The sequence below is a fragment of the Stegostoma tigrinum genome, chromosome 39 (assembly GCF_030684315.1).
Source record: "Stegostoma tigrinum isolate sSteTig4 chromosome 39, sSteTig4.hap1, whole genome shotgun sequence".
NCBI classification, from domain to species: Eukaryota; Metazoa; Chordata; class Chondrichthyes; order Orectolobiformes; family Stegostomatidae; genus Stegostoma; species Stegostoma tigrinum.
Window position 1 is genome coordinate 759,919 of NC_081392.1, and position 15,743 is coordinate 775,661.

Consider the following 15,743-nt stretch of genomic DNA (forward strand, 5'->3'; position numbering starts at 1 on the left):
TTCGGAGCTGGAACTAAAGTGACTGTTTTAGGTAAGTTCATATTTATAAGTATATTCCTAAAAAACAGTAGGCTAAATTAAAATATCTGTGGATCTACCTTTATATGTATCTACCTGTCTGTCTTTCTATAATTCAGACACTCTGCCTGTTTGCGTAAGTATCGTTATCTATCTATCAGAATACACGTTTTAGTACCTCTGTTTAGAGACCACGGATTTCTTGTACTATAGTTTATCAAAGTGATTCTAACAACCCTCTGCATTTTGGGGACGGGACGATTTTAACTGTTTTGGGTGAGTTCGACTTCTATTTTTGCATCAAAGTTAGAGTGGTGTGTTTTAAACAGAATTGAACGACTATTTACGAGTAAATAAGGGAAAATTTTTCAATACTGTCAGGACTGTAATCTTAGACAAGAGACATGCAGATCCATAGGTCGGGGGACAGGTCTATTAAGAAAGATACTTGGAAACTTCCTGGTAAATTAATGAGCTTAGATCAAACCTGCTGTTACCTTTTGTTATCTACAACCCTTTACCAAAGATTTGGGATGTGGTGAAATTTTGCCCAGAGACTGTTGTGAACTGTTTTTGTGGTGTGATATGTTGGCGTGGGAGCAAGTAACAGTCAACCCTTGCATTTTGGACTTGGCACGAAGTTGATCGTTCTCGGTAAGTTATTGGTCAACAGCATCCCATATCAAATGCGCATCAATCGGTTTGCTCAATCGGCAGGACAGCTAGTTAGAAAAGCGATAAATGCGAGTTCAATTCCTGCTTCGGGTGAGGTTGCCAAAAAGAACTCTCTCTTAAAAAGAACATTTCTAATCACCCTGAATTAAATGTCATTGTATACCTCCGGAGCAAATGGGATTTGAACCGGATCACCTAGCTCAGAGGTGGGCGCATTACCACTGTGCTAAAACAGCCCTTTCCAAACTGTTTCTTCTCAACCTAACCCCTGATCGCAGCCGTGGAGGCTCCTGTTAAAACATTGCCTGTCGTTTCGCTCTAATCAGGGAGCAGGATATGGTGACTACCGCTTTAATCTTTTAGATAAGTATTGAAACTCTCGACTTATTCATTCTAATCAATTTAAAGATAGGGCAGAAACAATGAAATTTAGAAGGCTTTACATTTTCTTTAAATAGCAAATACGCCAACTAATTTAACATAAGGGAGAATTTGTATGGATATTGAAGGAAAACGAATAAGACATAAGCAGGCATTTCACATTTAAGACATGTTCACAGAATGCATAAGAATGAATTAAGCAGTGGTTCCTCCAGTTTCTCCCACAGCTCATCATTAAAATTAACATGTCGTTGATTGAAATATATTCTACGCCATATTCCTTACAACTTCATAGTTCAAAAATCCGTCTGAACAACATTGAATATAATGATTTAACCTCCAGAGCTCTCTAGGAAGAGAAGTCCAAAGATATGCCAACCTACGAGAGAAGGAATCAATCTTCATCTCCGTTTAAAATGGGTAGCCACTAATTCGGAATTATGCCTCAAGGGTTCTAGATTACCCATATGGAGAAACATCATCAGCATCGTCCTGTCAAGTCCCATTTAAAATTTCATAGATCTTAATAAAATCCCTTCCCATATTCTCAAATTCCAGCTATAGTACAATTTCTTTTCAGCGACTATGTATGCCACTGACTGGACCATCCTGTGTTGACCATCCTGAAGTGACCTTGAACTGAGTAGCATCTTCTGGCCATTTCAGAGGAAGGTTATTGTCGAGCAAATTTCTGTTGATCTGTATACATATCTATGCCAGACCAGATAAGGATGAGAGATTTCTTTCCATGAAGGATACTAGTGGCTCAAGCGGCTACTGACAAAACTAAGCAATGGTTGCATATTTATCATTAGACTAGCTTATAATTTCAGGTTTTATTTAAATAAAGCTGCATGAGGATGATAAATTAGAGACATAAAGCAGTAGGAAAGACTCAAAGCCCAGGCTAACTCTACAGCACCAGAGGATAAAGAGTTATACGTTAGAATAACACAATATATAATTACTAAATAAGTTCATGAACTAACCTGTAAAAACAACAGAGTCAAGAGTTTTCATACAAACATGTAATGCTGTGTCAGGAATTTATGACTATACATTTGGTGTTGGTTCAAAACTTGTGGTGTGAGGTAAGTGATATAGAGTCAAGTTGGCTCTTCACAGCGAAGTAGCATAAGAGAATATTGTCTTATTAAAATCCAAAGAACGTTGAAGGCTAAATGCACGGCCAAGTGCATAATATGTGAACATAATCAAAGCCATATATTCATGCTCAGATTCCAACATTGTATGCTTCCAAATACTAAAATCAAAATTTGCTGAACCAAATTCAATTTTCAGCATTTTAACTGACATGAACTAACTGCCCTGAATGTTAGAAGCTGATTGTGATACCTTTGTTCTAAATGTTCCTACAATAATTTAATGTGATGCTAGTTGTGAGGCAGAAAGACAACTAGATCACAAAAATGTCTGGAGGTTTAGACTGAAACATTGCTGAAGGTTAAAAGCACACAAAATGGTGAAGGGTTTACAAAGTTATGAAAGGAAGTTAGACCTAACTTTCATAAATCACTGGATAGACCCCTGCTGAAATAATGTATCTAGTTGCAGATATCACGTAGAAAGATGTCAGAAGGTTGCATAGAAGATTCATTTAAATGCTTCCAAGGATGAGCAAATATATTTCAGTGTCCATACCAGAGAAATTGGGAATGTTATTCTTAGTGTTTAGATGAAGTTTAGATTAAAGTTTCAAAAATAATGTAGACTTTGGTGCATAAAATAACGGGAGACAGTTTCCATCAGTAAAGGTATCTGTAGTTTAAGGTAATTTAGTGAAATTGTAAAGCATGGTTTTCCGACAGCACATTGTTGTGATCTGGAAACTTTTACATAAAAGGGACATGGAAGCAAATTGAATTGCAATATTCAAAAGAAAAATTGAATGAAAAAGATTGCTTCTAGCAAGCAAGAAAGCCACCAATTAATGGTTATATATTCACAAACATTAAAGAAATATTCGCAGCAGCATTTAGGAGGTTATTTATAAACTAATATTGAATACATTCAGAACTGACTGAAGAGGAAGTGAAAATTCACTATGAATAGGCTTGAATGGGATTTGTCTAAAACTGAATCATAGGAACATATGATGTATAGCAGGACATTAACTCATTCAATCTGTTTTACCATTCAATAATATCATAGCCAATTTGTACCCTAAGTTCAAATATACTTGCCCCAATACCTGAATAATATTTTTTGACGATAACAATTAGCCTGAGAATTAAACCTTTCAAAAGATATTTGAACATTTGAATTTTATCCTTGCATCATCCTTTGCCTATAGAAATGTTTCCCAAATTCACGCCTGAGAGCTCTGAACCCCAAAGACTAGATTATAATCCATGAGTGCGAAAGTGCCCAATCTGCAGAACTACTTCATCTCTATCAAGTATGTCAGTCAGTTAATTATGAGCTCTTTAGTTTTATAAAGTCTAGTTATCAAAATGCTACTTAGAAAAATCCTTCTTTGTAAGGTAACATTTGAAGTACAGATATAATTTAAAGAAGATAAGCAAAGGAAGTTTTTATTTTAACACTGGGACGCAAGTGCCTGGAAAAGGCCACCAAGGAAAGTGACAGAAGCAGATGCATGAGCAAAGTTTAAAAGGCATTTACACAGACATATGAACAGGCAGGGAATGGAGGGATACAAACCATGTACAGGCAGATGGAGTTAGTTTAGACTAGTATCATGGCCAGCACAGATATGGTGCGCCAGAGGACCGGTTCCTGTGCTGTCCTGTTCTATGTGCTGTATTTCTAATCGATCAACTGCAGTCCCTTGAATGCAAATAAGCATTGTGATGACTGAGTAGGCAGAGTGAATTGTAATTAAATTAGCTACATAAAAAAGCACAATGAAAGGTTAAGAAATGGTAAATTGAAAGCAAAAGGGCAAAAAAATCGAAAAATAATGAAAAATGTAAACCGTTTAGAATTCATTTAATTAAAATTTCCAAAAGCAATTTACCATCATTAGTAATGAGATACAACAACAAGCAATGGATACATTTATGGCCTAGAGACATAGGCTAGGATTGCCTTAAGAAATATCACTTTAAAAATATTGATTTCAGTGCTGGTTTAATCAATATGATAGTGTATTGTAAAGTTTTGTGATATTGTGAATTGTAAAATTGTAGTATTTTGTAATGTTTTGTATTGTAATGGCCAGTTACTCTCCAGCAGTCAAATCACAAATGAGAAAATTATAAATCTCAATGCAGTTCTTAAAAATATAGATGTATAGTACTATTCTTAGCTAAACAAACAAAAACGCACCAGAAAATCGAAGTTAGGAATTTATAATAGGAATGCTGACTGCACATGATTTAGGCTTTAGCAGAGACATCAGGGCTGAGAGGAGAATATTTTAACATAGAATTATAGCAGCTAGGAGTGAAATCCAAAAGCATTGTTTCACAGAAATCACAATCGAATCTGAATGCCTTCTCTATAAAAGGTCAGTGAATACAAAAAGTACTTTGAACTTTTAAGATTGAGATTGATAGCATGTAGGTATCAAGGGATGTTGCAAATTGTGTTCTGGCTCTAGGAACTGAAAGGCATTCCAGCTCAACAACCTGTGAATTAATAGATTTTTTTCAGAGATGAGTGTTTAATGTGGTACTACAGCAACAACAGTCTATTATATTGCGGTGAAGGCATTAAATTGACAATTGTGGCTAGGAAATCTAAATATATTATTGGTTCCTAAAAAAATTGCTAAGATATTCTTTATATAATACTATACCTCCAAGTTCTCCCAACTGAAAAGTATCACCTCAAACTTCATCTAACAACTATTCAGCCACTACACCAATTTGTCTGTATCCTTCCTCACAGTTCACATGATCTGCAATTGTTGAAGTTTCCTCCTGTGTCTCAATCATTTATATATACATCAGTGAAAAGAAGAGGACTGTGATGAATGGCCAGAAAACATTGGAATTATAGAAGCCTTGCAGCACAGAAAGAGGCCATTTGGCCCATCAAGTCTATACTGACCTCCAAAGAGCATCCCACCCAGATCCAGCCCTCCACTCTATCCCATGATTACGTATATCATGGCTAATCCACCCAACCTGCAGATTCTCAAACACTACAGGGCAATTAAATGTGGTCAATCCACCCAACCACCACATCTTTTGGACTATTGGAGTAAAACAGAGCAGCTGGCAGGAAAACGTAAAAACTCCAGACATTTGCCCAAGCCTGGAATCTGGTCCTCAACCAGCATTTTTGTTACCTCTTCAAAAGCCTCCAACACATTAATTAAAAATAATTTTCCCTAAAGAAATTCATGTTAACTCTTCCTAAGCAATTACATTTTATAAATGTAACCTGTAATTTGTTCCAATTTCTTGTTTTTGCATTTTTCCCCAACACAGAAGATAAGCTAGCTGGCTTGTAGTTGTTTGGCTTTTCCTAATGCACTTTTTATAAAAAATAATTTGTCTTTTCAAAAATATGCTCTTGGATTTATCTCCATCACCAAGTCAGGCAGATCTTATTTTGTAATTTTTGTTGAATTCTCCAATCTTCCATCACCACCCTACATCAAAGAACAATAGAAAGGAGACCAGGGTCTCCTGAATTTGCACTCTCTCTTCACATAATATGTTCCAATGCACATCATCTGCCCTCGGTGCCTGGGAAACTTAAAAGCCGGGTGTCTAACATCACTGTTTCACTGCACCAGAGACCTGGGTTTTATTCTAACCTCAGGCGACTGTCTGTGTGGAGTTTGCACATTCTTCCCATGTCTATGTGGGCTTCCTCTGGGTGCTCCGGTTTCTTCCCATAGTCCAAAGATGTGCAGGATTGGTGGATTGGCTATGCTATATTGCCCATTGTGTCCAGAATGTTCAGGTTAAGTGGGTTAGACATGGGAAAAGCAGTGATAGGGGAATGTGTCTGGGTGGGATGCTCTTCAGAGGGGTGGTGTGGACCTGTTGGCCAAATGGCCTGTTTTCACATGATTCCATGAATATAATATAATTCTCAATTGTATATTCTGTTTCACAACAGTTGTAAGAACACATTATGAGTTCTTCATAATAACTTGCATTTCTTTTATCATCTAGTGAAGCCTGGCTTTTTTTGCTTTGCCTATTCCTTTCAATACATTAACGGTGCCTAACTTAGCTTTCCTATGAAAATAGCCCATTGTTTGGCTGCCAGGCTTCCCTGTCAACCTTTGGTTCTAATTTATGCCTTACAAATACATTCATTATTAAATGTCATTAAAATTGGCTTTCACAAATTAATTATTACTCCAAATTGTCATTTTCATTGTAACGTTAAACCTTATGATATAATGATCACAATCTCTTAAATGTTCTCCCGCTAACACTTGATTTTCTTGCCCACCTCATTCTCAATAATCAAATCTGGCAGTCTGTTTCTTTCTAGTTTTACTGAAAACATTTTAACGTAGGAAATTCTCTTGACACACTATAGGAACTCTTAACCATCTCTGCCCTTTACACTAGAACCATCCTCATCTACATTCAGATAATTAATGCTCCGATTAATGCAGTGCTATAGTTTTCCTTAAATTTCCTTAAAAGTCTTTCCTTTCCAAATATCAGTGGATTACAGACCATAACATCTTTTTAAAGAGTGTATTTGATTTGACATGTATTGGCTGACTTGGTGATGGAAACAAATCTAATAGTATTTTACAATAAATATATTTTATAAATGGCAAATTACTTGAATTTGGGGAATTTTGCCGTCCTGTGAGTTAAGGAGTCGGGGTTGGCAGGATTAATCCGTTATCTGTACTTGCTATCACATGACTGACCAAATAACATTTTCATTTACTGTAACAGTTTATGGTTACATTGCTGATCACAAGATGTAGAGAATAGCTATGAACAGAATTGGAAATGTTATCTACAGAGCAAATGATGATTTGGTAAATTAATAATAGGTCTGACAAACATTCAAAAACAATTTCAAATTGATGGAAAATATTTTGAGTTTGGGACAGAATTGCATTGCCAAACAAAGGATCTGATTTCAATTCTTACTGCTTTGATTGAAAGGTACAAAGAACACATACTGTGCAAAGAGATTCAGTGGTTTATTGCTAATAGGTAACTTGTTGACAAGAAAACAGACAGCACTATTTTGTATTTTACATTAAGCTATTTGTGCTATCTAAGAATTATGCACTATTTAAAATTTGCAGATGATTTTATTTTCATCCATGTTCTTTTCAATTGTCATTGTCTAAATTCCACACAGAATATGATGTTAAGGATCCTGTCATCACTATCTATGGACCCTCTCCAGAAGAGCTTAAAGTCAAAAAGAAGGCAACTATCGTATGCCTAGTAACTGCCTTCTATCCTGACAATATCAAAATCCTCTGGTTTCTTGATAACGCTGAATTATTGCCCACTGATGTGCGTGTTCAGACTGACCACAATTCCATGTTAGAAGATGGAAACAAATCTTACAGCATCAGCAGTCGGATCAGATTGTCGGTTAAAGATTGGGTCCGGTACGAAAATTTTGAGTGCAAAGTGGATCACTATCAACAAGGAACAGAAAAGAAAACAAAAACAGCAGCTTTACCCATCAAAGCTGGTAGGTGCTTGATTGTCCCTCATATAAATTTTAATTTTAGTTTCAAAGCAAGCAGGAATGTTGATTTGTATAGTGCCTATTCTCTTATGAAGAAGTGAGCAATCAGTCAAATCTGTAGATTTAAATAAAATCTGGTTAAATAATTCAAAAAATATATATGTGGATTAATATAAAGGTAATGGGAAACAGTGTTCTAAAATCTTGAAACAACAGCGGTCACATTGCAACAGACTGCAGACTCATGTACAACTAATGGAATCCCCACAGATTGGAAAGAAGCCATTTGGCCCAATTAACTCTCTGAAGAATATCTCACTCAGACCCAGACCCCACATTTGCCATGGCTAATTCAGTTAGCCTGCAAACTACAGGGAAACTTAGCATGGCTAATTTACCTAACCTGCAACTTTCAGACTATGGGAGGAAACCAAATCAGACACAGGGAGAATATGCAAACTCTGCAAAGTTATCCAAGGCTAAAATTGAACCCAGGTCATTGGCATTGTGAGACAGCAGTGCTAGCAAATGTTCCACCACGCCGCAATATGATAACATAATATGATTATGATAATCTGTATCTACACAATAATTCCAGCAAGTACTCAGGTGCTTTTTCTTAAAATCTCTTTCAGAAATCTGCGGTACAAGTAAAGGTAAGTAACTATATCCTTCTAAATGCTTCTGGACATTATGCTTTATGAAGAATATAAGCATTCATGAGGGATTGGATCCAGGAATAGAACTGTTAGTTACAAAGTTAGTCTGGAGAATCTAGAGTTGTTCTCTTTGTAATGAAGGTGATTGAAGCAATATTTGATTAAGGTGTATGAAAGACTACAAAGATTTTGATAATTTGAACAAAGAAAATCTGCTCTTTTAACTGACGATGCATGGTTCAAGGAACATGATTTTAGGATTTTTAATGAGAAATGCAGGGAGAATGTGAGACGTAATATTTTTATGTAGGAATGATGACAAACTTGAACTCCTTGCCAATGTGGGTGGTGAAAGCCAAGACAATCAATTATTTCCAAAGGAAATTGGATGAGCACTTGGAGCAATAAAGTGAGGAAATCAGAAAGCTTGATTTCTTCTACAGTTCAATGTGCCAAATGGCATTTTTTGTCCATAACATCTACGACTTTAAATAGTCGCAGTGCATAAATGGCATTTATAAATGTGCTATTGTAACAGATTTTTCATGCAAATAGTTTTTTCAACATTGGCAACTGCTGTTTCCCATTAAAAAAAATTGACACCAAGTTAATAGAATACCCTATCATGAGGGAAATATGATTAGGCTTTCAAGATAAGTTTGGCCCATCAATATCCTTCTTAACTAACTCATTGGAACCTATAAGGGAGAAAAAACGCTTCAGGGTGGATTGAGTGAGTTGAATGGAATTACATTAGTCTTCTAACTGTGAGATTAGTTTAAATTTTTCATAGGAATAATAGGTGAACTGCTCTATCAAGAGGAAAAAAATCCATTGTGCCTTCCAGGACCATTTTACATCCCAATATACTTTATTGCAAGAGAAGTAAATTTGAAATGCAGCCACTGCAGCAATATAGGGAGTATAATAACAAATTTTCACCCAGCAAACTCCCAAAAACAGTAATGACCAGATAATTTGTTTTTGGTGAATCTGGTTGAGAGGTGTATGTTGTTCCAGGACCCTTTGCAGAATGTAATCATGCTACTGGATGCTTGACATTTGCTCCAAAGGAAAGTAGGTCAATGAGTCAATGCTTTTGCACAAAAGTGCAGTTTTCTCTCTCTGCTGACACTGAGAGTAGGCCTTAAGTGACCCTAAGGGGAAAATGCTTTACATTGAAAAAAGTTATCATGGTTGACACAAGCTCTTAATTCATACATTTCTGAGTTCCAAATTCAAATATTTTCTCACATTTAGATGTAAACGTTAGTGTGATTCCTATAGTGAATAAAAATATTCAGAATGTACTATTATACATCATTGGAGAATAATTGATACAGAGATGTAGGGTAACGTCTTGCATCAAAGGAGAATGTATTCTATTTTACAGATTAACTTTACATTGGGAGTCTGAAATAAAAATACGATTCACTTGCTAAAAGAAACATCTTATTTTATGAAAACAGGTATTTTAACAATGTTTATTACAAATATCTTCACAGAAGACAAAATCCACAGCATGGATGCAGGAAAATTGACGTACCTGATATTGACTTGCAAAAGTGTCTTTTATGGAATATTCATCTCAATAATTGCTTGGAAAACTAAGGTAAAAATAAACTCAGTAAATGTTTTAAAGTATGCATTCTAAGGCTCGGTTATTTGTAGTTCACTCATATAATTACTTAGAAATTATGTTTTAGAACAGTCCATTCTGTCTGCACAGTGCCTTCTACTGTTCGTGCACCATACGAACCTTGTCCGCTTCATCCAACCTGTGCAACATGATGCTCTGTTACTATGCACATGGATTTGTTTATCTAGCCTGCACCATAACAGCATCCATATGATTTATGGTGGAAAGAGGGACTGATAGAAGATTTGCCAGAAACAAAAGAGACTCGCGGTTGGTGTGTTGCCTCCCAGGTGCCAGGGTCTGTGATGTCTCAAATCGTGTCTTTGGGGTCCTGAAGGGAGAGGGTAACCAGTCCCAAGTCGTGGTCCACATAGGCACCAACAACATATGTAGAAAGAGGGATACGGATGTCAGACAGGATTTCAGGGAGGTAGGGTGGAAGCTGAGAGCTGGAACAGAGTGGTTATCTCTGGTTTGTTACCGTTGCCATGTGATAGCGAGGCAAAGAACAGGGAGAGATTTCAGCTGAACACGTGGCTGCAGGGATGGTGCAGGAGGGAGGGCTTCAGGTACATGGACAATTGGGGCTCATTCTGGGGAAGGTGGGACCTCTACAAACAGGACGGTCTCCACTTGAACCAGAGGGGTACTAATATCCTGGGTGCGAAATTTGCTAGTGCCATTCGGGTGGATTTAAACTACCTCAGAAGGGGGATGGGAAACTGAGGTGTAGTTCTAGTACATAGGAGGATGAGCGTAGGGAGGACATAGACAGGACCTCACTGTCACAGGACTGTGCTGGCAGATAGCAAGCTGGATTGAAGTGTGTCTACTTTAACACCAGGAGTATCCGGAATAAGGTAGGTGAGCTTGCAGGATGAATAGGTACCTGGGGCTTCGATGTTGTGGCCATTTTGGAGACATGGATGCAGCAGGGTCAGGAATGGATGTTGTAAGTTCCAGGGTTTAGATCTTTCATTAAGGTCAGGGAAGGTGGTAAAAGAGGGGGAGGTGTGGCATTGTTAGTCAAGGACAGTATAACGGTGGCTGAAAGAACTTTTGATGAGGACTCGTCTACTGAGGTGGTGTGGGCTGAGGTCAGAAACAGGAGAGGAGAGGTCACACTGCTGGGAGTTTTTTATAGGCCTCTGCAAAGTTCCAGGGATGTGGAGGAGAGGATTGGCAAAACTATTCTGGGCAGGAGTGAAAGGAACAAGGTTGTCATTATGGGAAACTTTAACTTCCCTAACATTGACTGGAAATGCTAAAACTCTGGTACATCGGATGGATCAGTTTTTGTCCAATGTGTGCAGGAGGGTTTCCTGACTCAGTATGTTGAAGAGCCAACAAGAGGGGAGGCCACACTGGATCTGGTACTTGGTAATGAGCCAGGCCAAGTGTTTGATTTAGTGGTAGGTGAGCACTTTGGAGAGAGTGACCATAATTCGGTTATGTTTACTTTAGCGATGGAAAGGGATAGGAACATGCCAAAGGGCAAGAGTTATAGATGGGGGAAGGGCAATTATAATGCAGAGAATGGGTTAGCAAAATGCAGGGGACGGGGACAATCGAAATGTGGAGCTGGTTGAAGGAACAGATATTGCGTCTCCTTGATAGGTATGTCCCTGTCAGGCAGGGAGGAAGCAATAAGGTAAGGGAACCATGGTTTACGAAAGAAATTATATCCCTTGTTAATCAGAAAAGGGAGGCTTATGTGACAATGAGACGAGATGGTTCGGATGAGGCGATGGAGAGTTACAGATTAGCTAGGAAGGATTTAAAGAGAGAGTTAAGAAGAGCAAGGACGGGACATGAGCAGACATTAGCAGGTAGAATAAAGGAGAACCCTAAAGCTTTCTATAGGTATGTGAGGAATACGAGGATGACTAGGGTAGGAATAGGGCCAGTCAAAGGCAGAAGTTGGAAGTTGTGTGTGGACCCTGTGGAGATCGGAGAGGTGCAAAATGATTATTTCTCATCTGTTTTCACTGAGGAACAGGAGAATATTGCAGAGGAGATGACTGAGTTACGGGCTACTAGAATTGAAAGGATTAAGGTTAGTAAGGAGGAGGTGTTATCAATTCTAGAAGGTGTGAAATTAGATAAATCCCCTGGGCCAGATGGGATTTTTCCGAGGTTTGTCTGGGAAGCTAGGGAGGAGATGGCGGAGACCTGGGCCTTGATCTTTGAGTCCTCACTGTCGACAGGTTTAGTATCAGAGGACTGGAGGATTGCAAATGTTGTGCCCTTGTTCAAGAAAGGCAGTAGGGATCACCCAGGTAATTATAGACCTGTGAGCCTTATGTCTGTTGTAGGAAAGGTTTTGGAAAGGATTATAAGAGATAGGATTTATAACCATCTCGCAAGCAACAATTTGATTGGAGAAGGTTAGCATGGATTCGTCAAGGGCAGTTCATGTCTCACAAACCTCATTGAGTTTTTTGAGGTGACCAAGCATGTCACTGAGGGAAGGGCAGTTGACGTGGTGTACATGGACTTCAGTAAAGCCTTTGATAAGGTTCCACATGGTAGGCTATTGGAGAAAATACAGAGGCACGGGACTGAGGGAGATTTAGCAGTTTGGATTAGAAACTGGCTTCCTGTAAGAAGGCAACAAGTGGTGGTTGATAGAAAATATTCAGCCTGGAGTCAGATTACTAGTGGTGTGCCTCAAGGATCTGTTTTGGAACTGCTGCTGTTTGTTATTTTTATAAAAGACTTGGACGCAGGCACAGGTGGATGGGTTAGTAAGTTTGCAGGTGACACTAAAGTCAGTGGAGTGGTGGACAGTGTGGAAGAATGTTGCAGGTTGCAGGGAGACTTGGATAAACTGCGGAATTGGGCTGAAAGGTGGCAAATGGAGTTCAATGCAGATAAATGTGAGGTGATTCACTTTGGGAGGAATAATAGGAAGGCAGAATACCAGGTCAATGGTAAGATTCCTGGTAATGTGGATGTGCAGAGGGATCTTGGTGTCCGTGTACATAGATCCCTGAAAGTTGCCACCCAGCTTGATAGTGCTGTTAAGAAGGCTTATGGTGTGTTAGGTTTTATTGATAGAGGGATTGAGTTCTGGAGCCGTGATATCATGCTGCAACTGTACAAAACGCTAGTGCGGCCTCATTTGGAGTATTGCATGCAGTTCTGGTTGCCCCATTACAGGAAGGATGTGGCAGCATTGGAAAAGGTGCAGAGGAGATTTTCCAGGATGTTACCTGGTCTGGAACGCAGGCCCTATGAGGAAAGGCTGAGGGACTTGGGTCTTTTCTCATTGGAGAGAAGGAGGCTAAGAGGGGATTTAATAGAGACATACAAGATCATCACAGGATTAGATAGAGTGGACAGTGAGAGTCTTTTTCCAAGGATGATGACTTCAGATTGTACAAGGGGGCATAGCTGCAAATTGAGGGGTGATATATTTAAGACAGATGTCAGAGGCAGGTTCTTTACTCAGAGAGTGGCAAGGGTGTGGAATGCCCTGCCTGCCAATGCAGTTAACTCAGCCACATTAGGGGCATTTAAATAGTCGTTGGATAAGCATATGGATGATGACAGGATAGTGTAGGGGGAGGCGGTTAGATTAGTTCACAGGTCGGCGCCACATCGAGGGCTGAAGGGCCTGTTCTGCGTTGTATTGTTCTATGTTCTATGTTCTAAAGTGAGACAAAGGCTCTGGGGAAACTGCAAAGAACTGGTGCTACTTTTATTCCTGTTGTTCATCCCAAACTGCCCTTCAACTGAGTGACTTGCCATCCATTTCAGAGGGTGGTTTAGAGTCAACTGCATTTCTATGGATCTACAGTCACATATGGGCAAGGACGGCAAATTTCCTCCCCTGAATTACATCAGCTATTCATATCATATTAAAGACAGATTATCAGACTAGTCTACCGCTCGGCTGCATATTCATGATTCTATGACAATAATATCAGCAATCTTTTTTTATCATTAGACATCTTACAGCAAAAGATTTGACTGATTATCACAAAGCAATGAAGACAATGAACAGATGAATAGCAGAACATATGGACGAGAGGGAGAAGCAAGAAAAATGAATATTGTGTTTATCTATGGGGTGAATTTGATCCACCTCACCACTGTAAAAATAAGCACAATAACACTGTGGAAGATGAATGAAGGACATTTATACATCAGCTTATCATTTTCTGCTGAAATAAATCTTTTCAGGGTCTTGATATGTCTTTGCTTTCTTGGGTCTGAATAGGTTAACTTTTGAAGAATACATAAAATTTTTCCAGTTTTTTGTGTTTACTTATCCATTATCCATTATCTTTAAAACTTCATAGAGAATCATAGAACTCTTAAATCAAAATGGAAAACCAATCGGCCAAACATGAAAATACAGATATCCTTGAAATTTTTATTACAAGACCATTTTTTACAATTAATTTCAGCTTTCCCATTTTTTGTGTGAAACTACATCACACACCTCCTGTGTCAGTCTATTAAACTATGTATATTGTTAAGCAAAATGGCAGATTGTAACTCAAATCTTGTTTAAAGCAACTCTTATCTCTTAAAGTACAAACTGTTATTGCTTTCTTTAGATTTCATCTTATCAGTTGCTGAAACTGAGATCCACATTGTCCATTATTTTTCATTAGTTTCTCAGTAAATCAGTTATTGACAGTTTTCTCATGATTTTGTCCTTTACTCATTTCTATGTTTGTTCGATGCTTAAGAAATAAATAGAAAGTTTATACGATGAAAGCTATTGCTTTTTGTTATTATTTCAGTTCTTTCTTCTACACCATGCCTGGCCTTTCTGAGCATGTTCAAAGTGTGTAGTTGAACTTTTGCGAGGTGTTTGTTGGGTAACACTATCAAGGGATACTGATCAATGAGGTGTACATGTATCTGAGGTACAGAACTGCCATGATCTAACTGAATACCAGAACAGGTGTATGTAATCCTCCTGTTGCTGTGCAATACGCATTAAAGGGGTAAATCATCTCTTTCCATTGCACCATAGCAGGCTTAAGGAGATTGAAAAAGACTTATTTTTAAATCAACCAACCATGCCAGTGCAAAAGACTTCAGGCAATTCCATCTTCTTTTTATTCACTTATGGGACTTGGGAGTCGCTGACAGGGCCTGCATTTATTGCCCATCCCTACTTTTCCTTGAGAAAATAGGGGTGAGCTGACTTCTTGAAGAGCTGCAGACCCACAATGCCTGTGGGAGGGAATTCTGGGATTTTTAACCCAGCAACAGTGAAGGAATAATGATATATTTCTAAGTCAGGAACATGACTGACTTCGAGGGAAAATTGTAGGTGGGAGTGTACCCATGTATTTGCTGCCCTTGTCCGATCAGACTGAAGTGTTTGTGGGCTTGGAAGCTGTAGTCTAAGGATCTTTACTGAATTTCTGCAGTGCATTTTTCTGATAGTACAGACCAATGCTATTGATGGTGGAGGAAGTGAATGTGAGCCCAGTCAAGTAGTCTGACTTGTCCCGGATGATGTCCAGCTCCTTGAATGTTGTTGGTACCACACCCATTCTGGTAAGTGGGAGCATTCTATCATACTCCTGATCTGTGCATTGTAGATAGTGGATAAACTTTGGGAAGGGAGGCATTGTGGCTCAGAGATTAGCGCTGCTGTCTCAAAATTCCAGGGACCTGGAATTGATTCTAGCGTCAAGCAACTGTCTTGTGGAGTTTGCACGTTCTCCCTGAGTCTGTGTGGATTTACTGTAGGTGCTCCAGTTACTTCTCACAGT

At 38.6% G+C, this 15,743-nt stretch overlaps 1 protein-coding gene across 1 annotated transcript in view; it reads left to right on the forward strand.

The window, feature by feature from the left end:
* LOC125447665 (uncharacterized) overlaps positions 1-14,688 on the forward strand; it is a 35,214-nt gene extending 20,526 nt beyond the window's left edge. Inside the window, exons 5-8 of the mRNA XM_059640893.1 lie at positions 7,360-7,704; positions 8,337-8,357; positions 9,866-9,972; positions 13,952-14,688. Coding sequence (XP_059496876.1) covers positions 7,360-7,704; positions 8,337-8,357; positions 9,866-9,972; positions 13,952-13,978 — 500 coding nt within the window. The 3' untranslated portion in view covers positions 13,979-14,688. The remainder of the gene's footprint in view (positions 1-7,359; positions 7,705-8,336; positions 8,358-9,865; positions 9,973-13,951) is intronic.
* The last annotated feature ends 1,055 nt before the right edge of the window (positions 14,689-15,743 follow it).